At 39.5% G+C, this 20,067-nt stretch overlaps 2 protein-coding genes across 4 annotated transcripts in view; both read right to left on the bottom strand.

Moving 5' to 3' along the window:
• Window positions 1-20,067, bottom strand: part of P4ha1 (prolyl 4-hydroxylase subunit alpha 1) — a 1,160,453-nt gene that overhangs the window by 528,404 nt on the left and 611,982 nt on the right. The window lies entirely within an intron of this gene.
• Ccdc138 (coiled-coil domain containing 138) overlaps window positions 1-20,067 on the bottom strand; it is an 82,118-nt gene that overhangs the window by 37,097 nt on the left and 24,954 nt on the right. The window contains exons 7-11 of the mRNA XM_032888375.1: window positions 17,278-17,436; window positions 13,425-13,544; window positions 12,498-12,575; window positions 11,895-12,002; window positions 10,327-10,488 (exon numbers count right to left, since the gene is read on the bottom strand). Of these exons, the coding sequence (XP_032744266.1) occupies window positions 10,327-10,488; window positions 11,895-12,002; window positions 12,498-12,575; window positions 13,425-13,544; window positions 17,278-17,436 (627 nt within the window). The remainder of the gene's footprint in view (window positions 1-10,326; window positions 10,489-11,894; window positions 12,003-12,497; window positions 12,576-13,424; window positions 13,545-17,277; window positions 17,437-20,067) is intronic.

The raw sequence follows: 20,067 nt of genomic DNA, 5'->3' as shown, positions 1-20,067 counted from the left end.
AAATATTAGGTCTTTTGGACTATTTAAGTTCATTATTTAGATATTTTAAATTTGTCTCAAAAATATTTTACAGTTTTCATATTACCCATTTTATATCAAAATTATTACTTATGTATCTACTCTTTCATGTGGCCTATGTGAGCTTTCATTCCACTTAGGATTCCCTTCAACACCTCCAGCCAGACAGCGGTTAGTGAAGCCCTTCAGCTTTTGTTATCTGAGTTCTTGTTTCTCCCTTTATGGAAGGCAGTCAGAGGGCATCTGACAGCTTCTACTTTCAGTCCTTGTGTCACCCCAACTGGCTGGCCCGGGTCTGCTGCAAGAGCTGCTAACATGTCCGCAGAGCTTTCTTTGTATGTGGCAACCTGTTCTTTCTTCCCTGGCTGTTTCCAAGGTCTTTTTTGGCTTAGGCTTTGGAACATGTGATGATTTATCTTGGGCTTAATCTCTCTGGAGTTATCTTAGATAACTTGGCTTCTTGGACTTGTGTGTCTATTTCCTCGATAAAAACATGTGGGCTGTGCTTGTCCACTGTCCTACCAAACCAGCTTGCTTTCTCTCTTCCTCCTGAGGCTTCGAATTCAGACAGTCAATAAGGCAATCGACTGGTGCCCACACATACTTTCCTGTGAGTCCATCTCTTGACACTTCAATATTTTCACTTTTGTCGCATAGATCCTATGTCATGTTGTACTACTTTGTTGCTATTACTGTTGTTTTTTTCTCAAATTCTTTAAAAAACATCCCAACCCATCTGTTTTTTAATCACAAAAGAAAATCAATCTTATAAAGTATATCCAATCTGGTCATAACAAATTATCAGACCTAGCCCACTGTGGGCAACTCCATTCCTCCAACAGGTGACTGTGTGCTGTATAAAAACCTATCTAAGTGCAGCAAGGGTGAGCCTATGAGTGGGCCTGAAGCAGTGAGTGGGCCTTTGCGGGTTCTCCTTCAGATTCCTGCCCTGAGCTCGTGCCCTGACATACTACCTGTACATGAAAGAAGCCCTGCGTCCCCACAGTGCTTTTGGTCATGGTGTTTATCACAGCAATATGGTGCAGTTTAACATTCTTATGCTTATGACAAAAACAAGTTCCAAAGAAAGAGTTTTTTTGTTTAAAAATCACAAACTGTACGATGTAACTATTACATCGACCACAAATACTCAAATCACTAATTGATACTATCTACCCTCTTCTTAAGGGTGCTAAGATTTCTTAAAGATAAAATGATCCTGAGCCAGATGTGAGACAAATATATTATTAAGTTAATGTACATTTTTTGTTTTTCTTTTCTCTCTCTGAGATAGGGTCTTACTATGTATTCCTGGTTTTCATGAAACTTGTTATGTAGACCAAGCTGGTCTCAAAATCTCTAACCCTGCCCCTGCTTTCTGGGTACTAGGATTAAAAGCATGTGCCATCAGGACCAGGTCAGATTTCATTTTACAGTTATTTCTGAGATAGATTTGTAAATTCCCTTCTGGCTTTGAACTTGCTGTAGAGAAATGGTTTATATAGGTGTTAAAAATACAAAGTGGCAGATACCACCCGGACCTGAAGGACCTGAAGCGAACGGGTCAACAGTTCTCTGCACCCAAATCCCGTGGAAGGGAGGGCTAAACCTTCAGAGGGGCAGACATGCCTGGGAAGCCAGAACAGACTACACTCTGCCCACATTTCTGACTCCAGAGGAAAACACCTGACGCCATCTGGGACCCCAGTGCATGGGGGTGGGGTGGGGGGTGTTCCAGGAAAAGGCACCACAGGCCCTCCTGCTAGCCGCCCTCACCAAGAGCTCAAAAGAAGCCCCCCATGACCAACTTGAGCCAAGGGACCACAGGTATGACCAACTTTTCTGCTCCAAGTGACCTGCCTGGTGGACTCAGGACACACGCCCACAGGAACAGCTGAAGACTTGTAGACAGGAAAGACTACACGCCCAAAAGCAGAACACTCTGTTCCCATAACTGGCTGAAAGAAAACAGGAAAAGGTCTACAGCACTCCTGACACACAGGCCTATATAACGGTTGAGCCACTGTCAGAAACAGCAGAACAAGGTAACACCAGAGACAACCTGATGGCGAGAGGCAAGCGCAGGAACCCAAGCAACAGAAACCAAGACTACATGGCATCATCGGGGCCCAATTCTCCCACCAAAGCAAACACGGAATCCAAACACACCAGAAAAGCAAGATCTAGATTTAAAATCACATTTGATCATGATGCTGGGAGACTTCAAGAAAGACATGAAGAACTCCCTTAGAGAAACACAGGAAAACATAAATAAACAAGTAGAAGCCTATAGAGAGGAATCACAAAAATCCCTGAAAGAATTCCAGGGAAACACAATCAAACAGGTGAAGGAATTAAAAATGGAAATAGAAGCAATAAAGAAAGCACACAGGGAAACAACCCTGGATATAGAAAACCAAAGGAAGCGACAAGAAGCCATAAATACAAGCATCGCCAACAGAATACAAGAGGTAGAAGAGAGAATCTAGGAGCAGAAGATTCCATAGAAATCATCGACTCAACTGTCAAAGAAAATGTAAAACGGAAAAAGCTACTGGTCCAACATATACAGGAAATCCAGGACTCAATGAGAAGATCAAAACTAAAAATAATAGGTATAGAAGAGAGTGAAGACTCCCAGCTCAAAGGACCAGTAACTATCTTCAACAAAATCATAGAAGAAAACTTCCCTAACATAAAAAAAGAGATGCCCATAAACATACAAGAAGCCTACAGAACTCCAAATAGATTGGACCAGAAAAGAAACTCCTCCTGTCACATAATAGTCAAAACACCAAATGCACAAAATAAAAAAAGAGTATTAAAAGCAGTAAGGGAAAAAGGTCAAGTAACATATAAAGGCAGACTTATCAGAATCACACCAGACTTCTCACCAGAGACTATGAAAGCCAGAAGATCCTGGACAGATGTCATACAGACCCTAAGAGAACACAAATGCCAGCCCAGGTTACTGTATCCTGCAAAACTCTCAACATAGATGGAGAAACCAAGATATTCCATGACAAAATCAAATTTACACAATATCTTTCTACAAATCCAGCCCTACAAAGGATAATAAATGGTAAAGCCCAACATAAGGAGGCAAGCTACACCCTAGAAAAAGCAAGAAACTAATCGTCTTGGCAACAAAACAAAGAGAAGAAAAGCACACAAACATAATCTCACATCCAAATATGAATATATAACAGGAAGCAATAATCACTATTCTTTAATATCTCTCAACATCAATGGTCTCAACTCACCAATAAAAAGACATAGATTAACAAACTAGATACACAATGAGGACCCTGTATTCTGCTGCCTACAGGAAACACACCTCAGAGACAAAGACAGACACTACCTCAGAGTGAAAAGCTGGAAAACAACTTTCCAAGCAAATGGTCGGAAGAAGCAAGCTGGAGTAGCCATTGTAATATCGAATAAAATCGATTTTCAACTAAAAGTCATCAAAAAAGATAAGGAAGGACACTTCATATTCGTCAAAGGAAAAATCCACCAAGATGAACTCTCAATCCTAAATATCTATACTCCAAATACAAGGGCATCTACATACATAAAAGAAACCTTACTAAAGCTCAAAAGACACATTGCACCTCACACAATAATAGTAGAAGATTTCAACATCCCACTCTCATCAATGGACAGATCATGGAAACAGAAATTAAACAGAGACATAAACAGACTAAGAGAAGTCATGAACCAAATGGACTTAACAGATATTTATAGAACATTCTATCCTAAAGCAAAAGGATATACATTCTTCTCAGCACCTCATGGTACTTTCTCCATAATTGACCATATAATTGGTCAAAAAACAGGCCTTCTTCTTCTTCTTCTCACCACCTCATGGTACTTTCTCCAAAATTGACCATATAATTGGTCATAAAACAGGCCTCAACAGATACAGAAAGATAGAAATAATCCCATGGGTTCTATCAGACCACCACGGGCTAAAGCTGGTCTTTGATAACAATAAAGGAAGAACGCCCACATATACATGGAAGTTGAACAATGCTCTACTCAACGATAACCTGGTCAAGGAAGAAAGAAAGAAAGAATTTAAAGACTTCTTAGAATTTAATGAAAATGAAGGTACAACATACCCAAACTTATGGGGCCCAATGAAAGCTGTGCTAAGAGGAAAACTCATAGCTCTGAGTGCCTGCAGAAAGAAAGAGGAGAGAACATAGATCAGCAGCTTGACAGCACACCTAAAAGCTCTAGAACAAAAAAAAGCAAATACACCCAGGAGGAATAGAAGGCAGGAAATAATCAAACTCAGAGCTGAAATCAACCAAGTAGAAACAAAAAGGACCATAGAAGAATGAACAGAACCAAAAGTTGGTTCTTTGAGAAAGTCAACAAGATAGATAAACCCTTAGCCAAGACTAACGAGAGGACACAGAGAGTCTGTCCAAATTAACAAAATCAGAAATGAAAAGGGAGACATAACTACAGAATCAGAGGAAATTTAAAAAATCATCAGATCCTATTACAAAAGCCTATATTCAACAAAACTTGAAAATCTACAGAAAATGGACAATTTCCTACACAGACACCAGGTACCGAAGTTAAATCAGGAACAGATAAACCATTTAAACAACCCCATAACTCCTAACGAAATAGAAGCAGTCATTAAAGGTCTCAAAACCAAAAAGAGCCCAGGTCCAGACGGGTTCAGTGCAGAATTCTATCAGACCTTCATAGAAGACCTCATACCAATACTATCCAAACTATTCCACAAAATTGAAACAGACAGAGTGCTACTGAATTCCTTCTATGAAGCCACGATTTCTCTTATACCAAAACCACACAAAGACCCAACAAAGAAAGAGAACTTCAGACCAATATCCCTTATGAATATTGACGCAAAAATACTCAATAAAAATCTGGCAAACCGAATCCAAGAGCACATCAAAACAATCATCCACCATGATCAAGTAGGCTTCATCTCAGGCATGCAGGGATGGTTTAATATAGAGAAAACCATCAACGTGATCCATTATATATACAAACTGAAAGAACAAAACCACATGATCATTTCATGAGATGCTGAGAAAGCATTTGACAAAATTCAACACCCCTTTATGATAAAAGTCCTGGAAAGAATAGGAATTCAAGGCCCAAACCTAAATATAGTAAAAGCCATATACAGCAAACTAGTAGCTAACATTAAACTAAATGGAGAGAAACTTGAAGCAATCCCACTAAAATCAGAGACTAGACAAGGCTGCCCACACTCTCCCTACTTATTCAATATAGTTCTTGAAGTTCTAGCCAGAGCAATCAGACAACAAAAGGAGATCAAGGGGATACAGATCGGAAAAGAAGAAGTCAAAATATCACTATTTGCAGATGATATGATAGTATATTTAAGTGATCCCAAAAGTTCCACCAGAGAACTACTGAAGCTGATAAACAACTTCAGCAAAGTGGCTGGGTATAAAATCAACTCAAATAAATCAGTAGCCTTCCTCTACACAAAAGAGAAACAAGCCAAAAAAGAAATAAGGGAAATGAAACCCTTCATAATAGTCCCAAATAATATAAAATACCTCGGTGTGACTTTATCCAAGCAAGTAAAAGATCTATATGATAAGAACTTCAAGCCTCTGAAGAAGAAATTGAAGAAGACCTCAGAAGATGGAAAGATCTCCCATGCTCACGGATTGGCGGGATTAACATAGTAAAAATGGGCATTTTACCAAAAGCAATCTACAGATTCAATGCAATCCCCATCAAAATACCAATCCAATTCTTCAGAGAGTTAGGCAGAACAATTTGCAAATTCATCTGGAATAACAAAAAACCCAGGATAGCTAAAATATCCTCAACAATAAAAGGACTTCTGGGGGAATCACTATCCCTGAACTCAAGCAGTATTACAGAGCAATAGTGATAAAAACTGCATGGTATTGGTACAGAGACAGACAGATAGACCAGTGGAATAGAATTGAAGACCCAGAAATGAACCCACCCACCTATGGTCACTTGATTTTTGACAAAGGAGTCAAAAGCATCCAATGGAAAAAAAGATAGCATTTTCAGCAAATGGTGCTGGTTCAACTGGAGGTCAGCATGTAGAAGAATGCAGATCGACCCATGCTTATCACTCTGTGCAATGCTTAAGTCCAAGTGGATCAAGGACCTCCACATCAAACCAGATACACTCAAACTAATAGAAGAAAAAGTGGGGAAGCATCTTGAACACATGGGCACTGGAGAAAATTTCCTTAACAAAACACCAATGGCTTATGCTCTAAGATCAAGAATCGACAAATGGGATCTCATAAAACTGCAAAGCTTCTGTAAGGCAAAGGACACTGTTGTTAGGACAAAACAGCAACCAACAGATTGGGAAAAGGTCTTTACCAATCCTACAACTGATAGAGGGCTTATATCCAAAATATCAAAGAACTCAAGAAGTTAGACTACAGGGAGACAAATAACCCTATTAAAAAATGGGGTTCAGAGCTAAACAAAGAATTCACAGGTGAGGAATGCCGAATGGCTGAGAAACACCTAAAGAAATGTTCAACAACCCTGAGATTTCACTTCACACCAGTGAGAATGGCTAAGATCAAAAACTCAGGTGACAGCAAATACTGGCAGGGATGTGGAGAAAGACGAACACTCCTCCATTGTTGGTGGGATTGCAGACTGGTACAACCATTCTGGTAATCAGTCTGGAGGTTCCTCTCAAAATTGGACATTGAACTACCTGAGGACCCAGCTATACCTCTCTTGGACATATACCCAAAAGATGCCCCAACATATAACAAAGACACGTGCTCCACTATGTTCATAGCTGCTTTATTTATAATAGCCAGAAGCTGGAAAGAACCCAGATGCCCTTCAACAGAGGAATGGATACAGAAAATGTGGTACATCTACACAATGGAATATTACTCAGCTATCAAAAACAATGACTTTATGAAATTCATAGGCAAATGGAGGGAACTGGAAAATATTATCCTGAGTGAGGTAACCCAATCACAGAAAAACATACATGGTATTCACTCATTGATAAGTGGCTATTAGCCCAAATGCTTGAATTACCCTAGATGCACAGAACACATGAAACTCAAGACAGATGATCAAAATGCAAATGCTTCACTCCTTCTTTAAAAGGGGAACAAGAATACCTTAGGCAGGGAATAGGGAGGCAAAGATTAAAACAGAGGCAGAAGGAACACCCATTCAGAGCCTGCCTCATATGTGGCCCATACATATACAGCCACCAAACTAGATAAGATGGATGAAGCAAAGAAGTGCAGGCCGACAGAAACCGGATGTAGATCTCTCCTGAGAGACACACCCAGAATACAGCAAATACATATTCGAATTCCAGCAGCAATCCACTGAACTGAGAACGGGACCCCCGTTGAAGGAATCAGAGAAAGGACTGGAAGAGCTTGAAGGGGCTCGAGAACCCATATGAACAACAATGCCAACTAACCAGAGCTTCCAGGGACTAAGCCACTACCCAAAGACTATACATGGACTGACCCTCGGCTCCAACCTCATAGGTAGCAATGAATATCCTAGTAAGAGCACCAGTGGAAGGGGAAGCCCTTGGTCCTGCCAAGACTGAACCCCCAGTGAACGTGATTGTTGGGGGGAGGGTGGTAATGGGGGAAGGATGGGGAGGGGAAGCCCATAGAGAAGGGGGGTTAGGGGATGTGGCCCGAAACCGGAAAGGAATAACAATCAAAATGTAAATAAGAAATACTCAAGTTAATAAAGATAAATAAAAAAAAATAAAGATGGAGGAAAAAAAAGAAAGAAAACAACAACTGAGGAATTCTATCCCTTGCTTCAATTTGTATCTCCATTTTTACATTTGTTATGATTTTATTTATTTCTTTTTATCTCTATCTACTCTATCTGGAGGCACAATAAATGTTTGAGAAGTTAAAAAAAAAATACAAAGTGTCACAAAGTGTCTTTAAACAGCACTTAAGTCTGATGTTGGTCTCAGCCAGTCACGATTAAGAGGTCTACACCCTGTACATGTGTCTGGAGGCTAAGGGTAAGGCATACTCCACTCTTTCAAGCTGTGAGCAGAGCTCAGGTCTCTGCAGCCCTGGCATTGAGATCTACCTTTGATGACTGAGCTGAGAGGGTATCCAGCTTCCAGAACCATCTACTCCCCACAACTCATTTCCCTCCTTGGTCCATCCTCACTGCTAACAACAGTGCATGGAGCAGTCAACCTGTTCTTCTGACTCTCCCCTTCCATCTAAAGACTCAATGTGCTGGGCCTGCCTAGAAACCCTGGAAACCTCCTGTCTCGAGGACAGCTGACTGGCAACTTTCATTCCTTTTTGTCATGTACCAAAACATATTGGTAATTTCCAAAGATCAGAATGGGAGTATTTCTGCGGACATTATTCTACCTAGCACCAAAGAACAAATGATGAATATCATATACTTAAATCTGCACTATACTTAATAATCATGAAATTATTGTTGAAAAACCAAAATTTGTCCTTTCCTCAAAGTTTTTATATTGAGTGCCAATCTCTAAAGACCTTTCCTACTTGTTAAGTCACGAGCATTGGTGCTGACATCAGAGGGTATTTCCTTGAGAATGGCAGCCACTGAAGCAGAGCCCCAAACAGAAGTAACAAAATAGAATTGTCCCAAGAGGTCTCAAATATAGAACTATTCAAATCACTTAACAGACAACCGCTTTAACACTTTTGAGTATGTTATTTAGGTCATGTCTTTACTTTAAAAAACCAATTCCTGGGCTGAAGAGATGGCTCAGAAGTTCAGAGCATTGATTGCCCTTCCAGAGGTCCTGAGTTCAATTCCCAGCAAGCACATGGTGGCTTACAACCATCTGTAATGGGATCTGATGCCCTCATCTGGTGTGTCTGAAGACAGCAATGGTGTATTCATATATATATATATGTGTATATATATATATATATATATATATATATATATATATATATATATAACAAATAATTCTTTTAAAAAATTAAAAAAAAAATTCCCATCATATTAAGAAAACTACAAATATAGTGGTAGTACCTAATTAGGCCCTGGGTTTAATTCCCAGCACCCAAAATACAAATAGTAAAAATAATAATATAATAAAATAAAAAATAATAATAATATAAATTAAAATGTGATTGCAGTGGCTAGAGAGATGGCTCAGCAACTTGGAAAAGACCAAGGTTTAGCTCCCGGAATCCACGGTAGCACACAACACACTGTAGCTCCAAATCCAAAGGGCCCATCACACTCTTCTAGTGCCTCAGTCAGTGCCTGCATTTGGTATACATGTATGTAGGCAAACATCCATACACATAAAATAAACCTTTTAAATTTAGCATGAATTAATACTGAGGTCTGAAATGAATCATGTTAAAAACCGCTGGTATAGACACTTTTCAGGCAAACTGCACCTAGTCCAGATATAGAAGGCACACATTTATCATCCCAGAAACAGGGGGCAGTGATGAGAAATCCTAGGTTTAACAACATCCTGGAGTAGCCAGTGAGTTTAAGGACAGCCTAGGCTGCATATGTAAACCTCGTCTCAAAAACCAAAAATACTGTCAATATTCTCCACTTACAAACATGGCTTAGTGGCTAACAGCACCGGCTGCTCTTACAGAGAGGTTCAATCCCAGATGGTTTACAGCCATCTGTAACTTAGTCCTAGAGGACCCAAAGCAGGCCTCTGACCTCTGCAAGCACTAGGCATGCAGTCGGCACACATACATCATGCAGAGTCTCTAAAGACCTTTTAAAGGCACTCTCACATAAAATATATCAATTTAATTTAAAAAATAAAAATGTGGGGCCAGTGAGATGGTTTGGGAAAGGTGCTTGCCAGGAAACCTGGGACCTGAGTTCCACTCTTGCGACCCCCACAGTGGAAGGAGAGAATGGATTCCAGAAAGTTGTCCTCTGACCTCCACGCATGTGTGGAAGTGTATGTGTGCTTCCAGACACACCTAAATAAAATAGATTTAATTTTTAAAGACTACAATAAAAAATAAATAGAAATGCAGAAGCTTTTCCTTACTTAGTCATCATGTATTTCAAATTAAAAAAAAAAAAACAAAAAAACAAAGAATGAAAAACTTGGGGGCCGCTGCCATGGCTCTGGGGTTGAAAGCTCCTCCTGCTGTATGAAGGACCCAGACAGGATGGAAGCAGTAACCCAGCTCACACCTCTGTCAGTCCAGGTCCAGGACCCAACACCCACTCTGCCTCCACAGGCACCAGACCACGTGCAGCCCTTCCATGTACACAGGCAGAACCAACCTTTACACATTTCTCTTGAATGTCACTTCTTTGGGAAGGCTTGGCTGGTGGCTTTTCACCGTCTACACCAGGTTCCTCAGGCTCCACCTTGCTAAGATGGCAGTCTGATATCCAGTCCATGAACACAGCTATCAGCTCATACACTTGTCCATTGAGTGCTGCCTGTTGACCAAACAGTAAATCAAATATTTACTTCAGTCAAAAACCCCATAAAAACTAAAAAGAAAGCCTTAAATTTGGTGACTATAGACTAATTTACCTAAAGTATGTTTAGAAATGTAAATTTATCACAATAAGAAAAATAAAAGTATACCATATTACTCGAAAAAAATATTTTCAGTGGTAATATATAGTGGTCCTAGGTTATAATCCCATCCCAGCACTAGGGAAGCTGAAGCAAGAAGGGCAAACTGGGTTACACAGTGAGAACCTGTCTCCAAACCAACAACAACAAAATGTTTAAATAACTGTCACCGAAGTTATTTAAGTTTGAAAATACAGAAATGTAAAACCTGGCTTTAATTTAGCAGTATGAACGACCCTGTCTAAAGAAGCCTAACAGTGCAGACTTAACGATTCCAAAGCTAGATTCTATTGTGGGATTTCATATTTTCTTCCCACAAACTTAACTTTCTTTATAATAATAACTTGATATAAACATGAAATGTAATTTTTTCCTGGAAGTCCTATTCTCTGGAAGCCTACCAAAACAGGAGAGAGAAAAAAGTAAGGCAAAAGTGTGGTGGTATAACTCAATTGTAGAACATTTGCCTAGCATGTGTGACACCTGTGCTTAGTTCCACAAAAAATTAAAAAATCCATTAAAACCCAAGCAGCCAGGCAAACCTGTGAGGGACTTTCTTACGTGGGTCCTAAGTCTGAACCACACATTCTGATGGCAGCCAAAATAAAAGGACTTGGGAGAAGGACGCTTTGCTTTTTGGCAAGTACTTACCATTGTCTTCTAACACCCAAGGCCACCTACCCAAGAGTGGCACCCCACAACACAGTAGACATCAACCAGCAATACAAAAAAAAAAAAAAAAAAACAAACCAGCACTGTCTTGCCTACAAGTAATCTGATAAGGGAAATCCCCCTGTTAGGATTCCCTTTACCCAGATGACTCTAACTTGTGTAACGCTAACAAAAAAAAAAACTAACAGGTCTCTGAAATCATCAAACTGAACTAAAATAAATCTTTTGTGCAAATTAAGTACGTTGATAAAAGCTAACACAGCCAGGGTATGGTTGTGATAAGAAAATAACTTTATTAACAACAAGTAACTTTAAAGGACCTATGATTTGTCACTGCCACTAAGACAGTGCTGAACACTGTTTTGTTTCTGGGTGGAAAGAACAATACATACATACATACATACATACATACATACATACATACACACACACACACACATACACACACACACACACACACACAGAGATATCTCTATAAAATAATTAAGATGAATTCCTTCACAATAAAAATATATTTTACTTAAAATAATGATTAGAAGATATACGAGGCTTTCTTTGCTCTCCCTTGGAGGAATTGTAATCACATCCATACCTTGAAAGGTTTTGAAGCTGGTACTTTTTCTTGTTTTGAACTTTTCACTTCGTGAGCAGCATGGGAATCTCCTTTCAGTCTCTGTACTGTCATAAACTCATACTTCCTCTGCAACAGCACATAAGTCATAAATTAGAAGCAATCTTACAAAACACAAGCAATTCATTTAACAATCAAGACAGGGCCAAGCGGATAGATGGCTGCTCTTACAGAGCACCCTAGCTCAGTGTCCCGCACTCACAGAGTAGCTCACAGCCATCTGTAACTCCTGTTCCACGGAAATCCAATGCCCTCTTCTGACTTCCACAGGCACAGGACATGCGTATGGTGTATAGACACACATGCCACATACACAAAAAATAGTTAATTTAAAAATTATGACAAGGTGCCTCGGCAATTAAGAAAAGGTACTGCTCTTCCAGAGGACCAGACATTAGTTGAGTAGCCCACAGCGTCCTAAAATTCCAGTCCCAGGGGCTCCCATGCCCTTTTCTGGCCTCTGTAGGCAACTGCACACACATGGCATACACTCACTCAGACACACACACACAATAAAAACAATTATCAAAACAAAAACTCATTCAAGAAGGGCAGGCAACTTACCTGTAAGTTATCTAGACGAGCTTGCACCCTTTTAGCCTGAATCTCCATCTTCTTGTTTTCCTCGCTTACTTCATTTAGCTAAGGAAGGGAGAAATTACATATTTCAACAAAAATTTTAAGCTATTTTGATACTATCTAATCATATCACATACTAAAGCAAGCAATGTAACAAAACAGACAAAAATTCCCACTTCAATCTAAAATATTAACAGTATCTAGGAAACTTCATATTTTATGAAAGTTCCAAAGCTCCTATGATGACGACTGGTGCTGACTATCAACAACAGAGTCTGTAGCCACTCACAAGACACGCTCCTATCTGTACAGAATTAAACTGAGAGCTTGGTCCTAGGTTGCATAAAAAGAGGAAGCCAATCCATTCTCAAATTACTAAGTTTCTTCTTATGTTTGCTTTAAAAATAAAAGAATGTCTGTGCTCACATGCATGCAGTACATGTGGAGGCCAGAAGAGGGCATCAGATCCCCTAGGACTGGAGGTAGAGACAGTAATGAGCTGCAATGTGGATGCTAGCAGCTGACTCCAAACAGAAAGAGCAGCCAGGGCTCCTAACCACTGAGCCATCTCTTCAGTCCCTGTGCTCACTGTTAATCTAGTAAAAAGCTCTTTTATTTTCAAATTTTTCAAATTGACGGGTTGGGGATTTAGCTCAGTGGTAGAGCGCTTGCCTAACAAGCATAAGGCCCTGGGTTCAGTCCCCAGCTCCGAAAAAAAAGAAAAAAGAAAAAAAAATTGCCAAATATATACTAGATGAAAAAGAGGAAGCAAGAATTTAAATATTTATGTTCATAAGAATATTATAATAAAGCTAACAGATTTATTGAATCCTTTCTGGCTAAAATGTTTCAGACTGACTTAAATTTCTTAAATATAATCTTAACATCTAATACATATGGAAGAGGTCTTACCTGTTTTCTTAAGTTATCATTCAGCTCTCTCAGGGTATCAAAGGAGGACCTCATTCTCTTGTTCTCTTTATTCTTTTCCTTAAGAGTTTCTGTTAAGTGTTCAATTTCTGTAGTGTGTTGCTAGAAGAGAGGGAAGTCTAATTGAAATAACAGCTAAGAATCTCATATCAGTAGGGCCTAACATGCCCAAGGCCCCAAGTTAAATCCCACCAAAAAAATAAAGTAGATCAAATGCTGTTAAACATAAATTAATTAAAGCTGAAATTCTTCCATTACAAGAACTCTTACCAATATATTTAAGCATATATACATATATAAACCTATCATAAGTAAACGTGTATATATGTGTATATGTGTGCACACACACACACACACACACACATACGTGAGTAACTCTAACCAAGAAAGTGAAAGGCTTTTAAGTATAATAAATACTTAAATGTACTGAAAAAATAAATTGAAGAAGATACCAGAGAATGGGAAGACCTCCCATTCTCATGGATCAGTAGGTTGAATATTATCAACACGGACATCCTACCAAAAGCAATCTACATATTAAATGCAATGCCCATCAAAATTCCAACACAATTCGTCACAGAAATTAAAGAAAAGAACCTTTCATTTTCACTTGGAAACCCAATACCTGAAATAGCTAAAACAGTGCTGAATAGGAAGAAAACTGCTGGAGGCAGCACCACAAGTTATACCCCAGAGCTAAAACCAGCATGGTGTTGGCATAAAAATGTATTGATCAATGCAATCAAACTGAAGACCCAGGTAAGTCCACACATCTATGGGCACCTGATTTTTTTTAAAAGATTGACTTATTCATTTTATGTATATCAGTGCTGTGTACCAGAAAAGAGCATCAGATCCCATTATAGATGGTCATGAGCCACCATGTGGGTGCTGGGAATTGAACTTAGGACCTCTGGAAGAGCAGGCAGTGTTCATAACCACTGTCTCTCTCCAGACCCAGCACCTGATTTCTTAACAAAAAAACATAGTGGAAACAAGACAGCATCTTCAACAGATGTTGTTGGTCAAATTTTACGGCTGCATGTAGAGGACATGACCAGATACTGAATCTGATAGTAGACAAAGTAGAGAATAATCTTGAACTCAGAGGCACAAGTAAAGACTTCCTGGACAGGACAATAATAACACAGACACTAAGAACAACATTTAATCAATAGGATCTCATAACACCACAAAGCTGTTATGAGCAAAAGACAAAACAACAAATTGGCATGGGAAATTAATCACTGATTAATTAATCATCTGATAAAGGGCCAGTTTTTTTTTAAACTGGACACCAAGAAAACAAATAACCCAATTAAAAATGGGGTAAAGAACTAACAGTGTTCTCAAAAGATAAAACATAAATGGCTGAGAAACAAGGTAATTATGTTCAACATCTTTAGGCGTCAAGGAAATGCGAACCAAAACTACACTGAGATTTCATCTTACCAGAATCAAAATGGCCAAGATCAATAAAACTAATAGTTCACGCTGGTTAGGATGTGAGGGAAGAGAAACAGTTACCCACTGTTCAAACTTGTGGTAGTTCCTCAGGGAAATGGGAATTGATCTACCACAAGATCCACCTTACCACTCTTGGGCATTGTGCTGGCTAGTTTTATATCAATTTGATACAAACTAAAGCCATCAAGAGGGAGGAAGGAGACTCAATTGGGAAAATGTCTGTGTAAGATCAGACAGTAAGAAAACCCACAGGGGGTTGGGGATTTAGCTCAGTGGTAGAGCGCTTGCCTAGGAAGCGCAAGGCCCTGGGTTCGGGTCCCCAGCTCCAAAAAAAAAAAAAAAAAAAAAAAAAAAAAAAGAACCAAAAAAAAAAAAAAAAAAAAAACCCACAGGGCATTTTATTAATTAGTGATTGATGGGGAGGGCCAAGCTTTAATGAGGCTGGTGGTCCTGGGTTCTATAAGAAAGCAGACAGAGCGAGTCATGGGGAGCAAGCCAGTAAGCAGCACTCTTTCAGCTCCTCCCTTCACATTCCTGCCCTGATTGATTCGTCCTGACTTCCTTTGATGATGAACAGTAGTATGGAAGCACGAGCCACACAAACCCTTTTCTCTTCTAGTCATGCTGCGTTGGTCATGGTGTTTCATCACAACAACAGTAACCCTAAGACAGGCATATACCAAAAGGACTCTACATCCTACTTAGAAACTCTAGTTCAACCATGTTTATTGCTATTCTATCCTATCTAGTAGCCTTGATGACCATCAACAGATGAATGGTTAATGAACATGTAGTACATATTCCTGAGTATTTCTCAGCCTGAAAGAAAAATGGAATTCATAAGTAATGGATAGAGCTAGAAAAATCATCCTGAGTGAAGTAGCCCAGACCTAAAAAGACAAAAATAGTATGTATTCTCTTACATGTGGGTGTTAGCTTCTAAGTCTTGGATAACCAGGGGCTGGAGAGATGGCTCAGTGGTTAAGAGCACTGACTGCTCTTCCAGAGGTCCTGAGTTCAATTCCCAGCAACCACATGGTAGCTCACAACCATCTGTAATGCAATCTGATGCCCTCTTCTGTATGTCTGAAAACAGCTACAGTGTACTTATATAAATAAAATAAATAAATCCTTTAAAAAGTCTTGGATAACCAGGTTAAGGGAATGGGTGAAGGGAGAGAACTCCCAAGGAAGGGGAAAAAGACACCTACAAATCTCATTGAACACAGAGAAGTTTTGCTGGTGCCTAACTAGAGCCTGTACCCTACTAGTGTTCATGGTACCCAGCACATTATCACTGGAGAAAGGTAAACACCAATCGAGCTATAAACCCTTCCATCCACAATGGTGAACTGCCTTATGATATGCTGACTCAATAGTGATGGGAGTAACCAACCACTATATGACTCAATTTAAGGTCCACTCTAAGAGATGGAATTCATGCTTAACAATGCTCACTCAGATGGCCAATTAGCAGGGACAGAATGGCCATGGACCTAGAGGAAAACCAAATACTATTGTTATGCTAAATGGCTGTAGCAAAAAAATGACTCCTAATGACATTCTGCCATGCTCACAGGTCAGCCATTGCTGCTGCAGGAGATAGGAACTAATGAAAGCCACAACTGGACAATGTGCTGGGAGGGAGGGACCTTGGAACACTCAGTTCTAAATATCTATCAAGTCCCTCCCCTTAGTGCTCAGGACACTAGGTGGAAGACAAGGCAGAAAGATTCTAAGGGCCAGTGGGGATGGAAACCAGTAAGGAAATAGTGCCTGCAGGCACAAGACTGACGCACATATGAACTTAAGAGAGTCTGTGGCAGAATGTATAGGGCCTGCATAGGTCCAAACCAGATGGGATCCCAACACAAGTCCAAACCCTTAACCCAGAAGCTATCTTCAACTGTCAGCTAGTCGCAAAAAAAATTAGTTTTCTCCAAAGGAGTCTCACTGGATTTACAAACCACACTTAAGGGCAGGCCCCAGGCTCAGTGAGGGCCAACACAAAACAAACTCAATGGTATTTTTAGAGTGTTTTGTTGGTCTTATGATGCTTTGTGCATTTTTTTGTGTATGTTTCTCATGCTTTTTCTTTGTTTTTTATTTGCCTGTTTGTTTCCTAAAGAGAGAAGAAAAGGCATGAAGTTGGATTGGTGGAGAGGTAGGGAGGATCTGGAAGAAGATGACAGAGGATAAACTGTGATCATACAGTAATATGAAAAAATATTATTTCCAACAAAAAATAATGTGTGCATATGTGGATGCAAAGAGGAAGAAGAGGTGAAATAAGCAAAGATGGCAAGATGGTAATAATAATGAAGCTAAAAGAAAAGAATTACTTTATTACCAAACACTGTAGAATTACCTCCTTTAAAATTTGAAATCTTGTCAGAACCTCTTCTTTAACATCTTTAATTTTGCTCAAGGCAGTTTCATGTCTGAAAAGCAGCTGTTCTCGTTCTGCTAAAAACTGTTCTCGTTTTTGAAGTTCTTCAGCGAATTTCTGCTGTGCTGCAGTTTCATTCTACAAAAATACACAATTTAAATAGTTTTTATTAATTAGTTGACAAATTCTGCAAATAATGTTTTAATCCACTAACATTGTTCCAATCAAAAGGTTTTGCTAATGTAAAATGGTGTGGTCACTTTAGAATAGTCTGGTAGTTTCTCAAAAATGTTAAACATAATTAGCATCTGATCCCAGCACTCTAAGAGAAATGAAAACATATATTCATACAAAACCTAAACACAAACGCTCACAGCAACATCATTACAATAGCCTAAATTGTAAACAGCCTATAACTAGTTTTAACTGTCAACTTGACCCAACCTAGAATTACCTGGGAAGAGTGTTTTAATAAGGAATTACTTAGATCAGGTTGACCTGTGAGCATGTCTATGGGGGACTGTCTTACCCAGCCCATTGTGGGCAGTACCACTCCTTCAGCAGGGGATCCTGAGCTACATAAGACAGAACAAAAAGCTAGACAAGTAACAAACATTTATCTGCTCTTGACTGTGAATATGATATACCCACCCGCCTTTAACATCTTGCTGTCTTGACTTCCCTGTTGTTATGGTGTGGTGGTTTGAATATGCTTGGCCCATGAGAAGTAGAACTATTAGGAGGTGTGGTCTTTTTGGATTAGGTGTACCTTTGTTGGAGGAAGTGTGTCACTGTGGGTGGAGGCTTTGAGGTCACATGCCCAAGTTCTGTCCAGTGCTGAAGAGAATATCTTCCTGGCTGCCTATGGAAGACAATCTCTTCCTGGTTGCTTTTGGATTAAGATGTGTAACTCTCAGCTCCTTCTCCAACACCAACTCAGCCTGGATGATACCATGCTTCCCACCTCGATGACAATAGACTGACCCTCTGAACCTGGAAGCCAATCCCAGTTAAATGTTGTCCTTTATAAGAGTTGCCTTGGTCATGGTGCCTCTTCTAGTAATGAAAACCTAAGACAAAAGTTGGTACAAGGGACTGGGGTATTGCTGTGATAGGCCTGACCATGCTTTGTTTGGAAGAATGTAGATTTTGGGACTTTGGACTTGGAAAGCATTAGAATGTTCTAAGTGGAGCTTAATGAACTATTTTAGTAGTAGGAACATGGAAGATAGTGGTGCTGAAGATGATTTGAACTGTGGGGAGCCTGTCTCAAGATGTTTCAGACGAAAATTTTGGTATGTTGTCTAGAAATCGTTCATGTGATATTTTGGTGAAGACTGTGGCTGCTTTTTGCCCTTGTCCAAAGAGTTTGCCTGAGGCTAAGGTAAAGAGGTACAGATCAATTGCACTGACAAAGGAAGTCTCAAGGAAAAAAAAAAAAACCCTACCATAGACTCTGCCCTATGTTTCATTCTTATGAAGAGCATTTTGATAAAGTGTAGCAAACTCAGAAAGGAAAAATACAAAACATATGGTTCAAAGAATAAAAGGTCACCAGGAAGTGGAATGGAACTAAATCCTATGTTCAAGGAAATTAAATGGAACTAGGTAGTGTTGACTACAGAGCAAGATTCCACCCAGCTAAGTTTGCTTATATATTTTCAGTTGAATAAAGGAGAGGTATATTATGTTAGGAATTATTATGACCTGGTTATTGTTTTCATTTATATGTAAGGAAATATGATTTTGTGTTAAATTGATGAGGGACAGATTGTGATGGCTATTCTTGGGTTGTCAACTTGATTATATCTGGAATGAACTACAATCCAGAACTTATAAAGAGCTTGTGAAAAGAAATTAAATAAAAGCTTAGGTCTGGGCATAATTCCAGGAGACAGAGGCATGAAGATCAGTTTACAGAGTAAGTTCAAGGACAGCCAAGCTTAAGCAGTGAAGGATATAATAGAAAAAGGGAGCCAAATTCCAGCCCCAGCAAGCAGCAGAACTTACAGATTCAGCACCATGAAGAGAGACTATCAGTGAAGCATAATTGCAGTAGAAGACCCTAGTGTACTAGAGATCCCAGCACCATGGGATGACCACCAAGAACAGCAGCAGCAATGGAGTGGAGTCAACCAGAGCCTAAAGTGCTGCAGAAGGCAGAGCTGAGAAAGTGACCCAAGCCCTTTGGAGGAGCCCAGAAGGTCATGTGTGGATAAGAAACTGTGAAGTTAAAGTTGCCTTGGAGACCCCAAGATGTTAAGAGATGCAAGAGCCATGGGATACCTGCTGAGGAAAGCTGCTAACAGGGGGTAGAGCCAGCCCAAGAGAAAGAAGTCTGTTGCAATCAATAAAGATAGAAAAATTGGAAATCTGAAGACCAGTTTTACATCAGACATGGAAATACAGAGTTTGGAGTTTGCCCAGTTGGTTTTTGGTCACGCTTTGGTCCAGTATCTCCTCACTCTGCTCTCTTCTCTAGGTTTTGGAATGGTAATGTATATCCTGTGCCATGATATGTTGGAAGTAAGTATGTGATTTACCTTTTGATTTTAATTTTATAGGGGACTACGGCTAAAAGATTGCATGAATCTCCTAAGATACTTTGAACATTGTAGAGATTATTATAGACTATGAAGACTTTTGAAGTTGAACTAACTGTATTTTGTATTATGCTATGGCTAGATATGGCCCTCATAGACTCATGTTTGAACAAGCCTATCAGGTTCAGGGAATGGAATGTGGTGGTTTGGCCCATGAGAAGTGGCA

The sequence above is a fragment of the Rattus rattus genome, chromosome 18, assembly GCF_011064425.1.
Source record: "Rattus rattus isolate New Zealand chromosome 18, Rrattus_CSIRO_v1, whole genome shotgun sequence".
Taxonomy (NCBI): Eukaryota; Metazoa; Chordata; class Mammalia; order Rodentia; family Muridae; genus Rattus; species Rattus rattus.
This window is presented reverse-complemented; position numbering and strand designations above follow the sequence as displayed.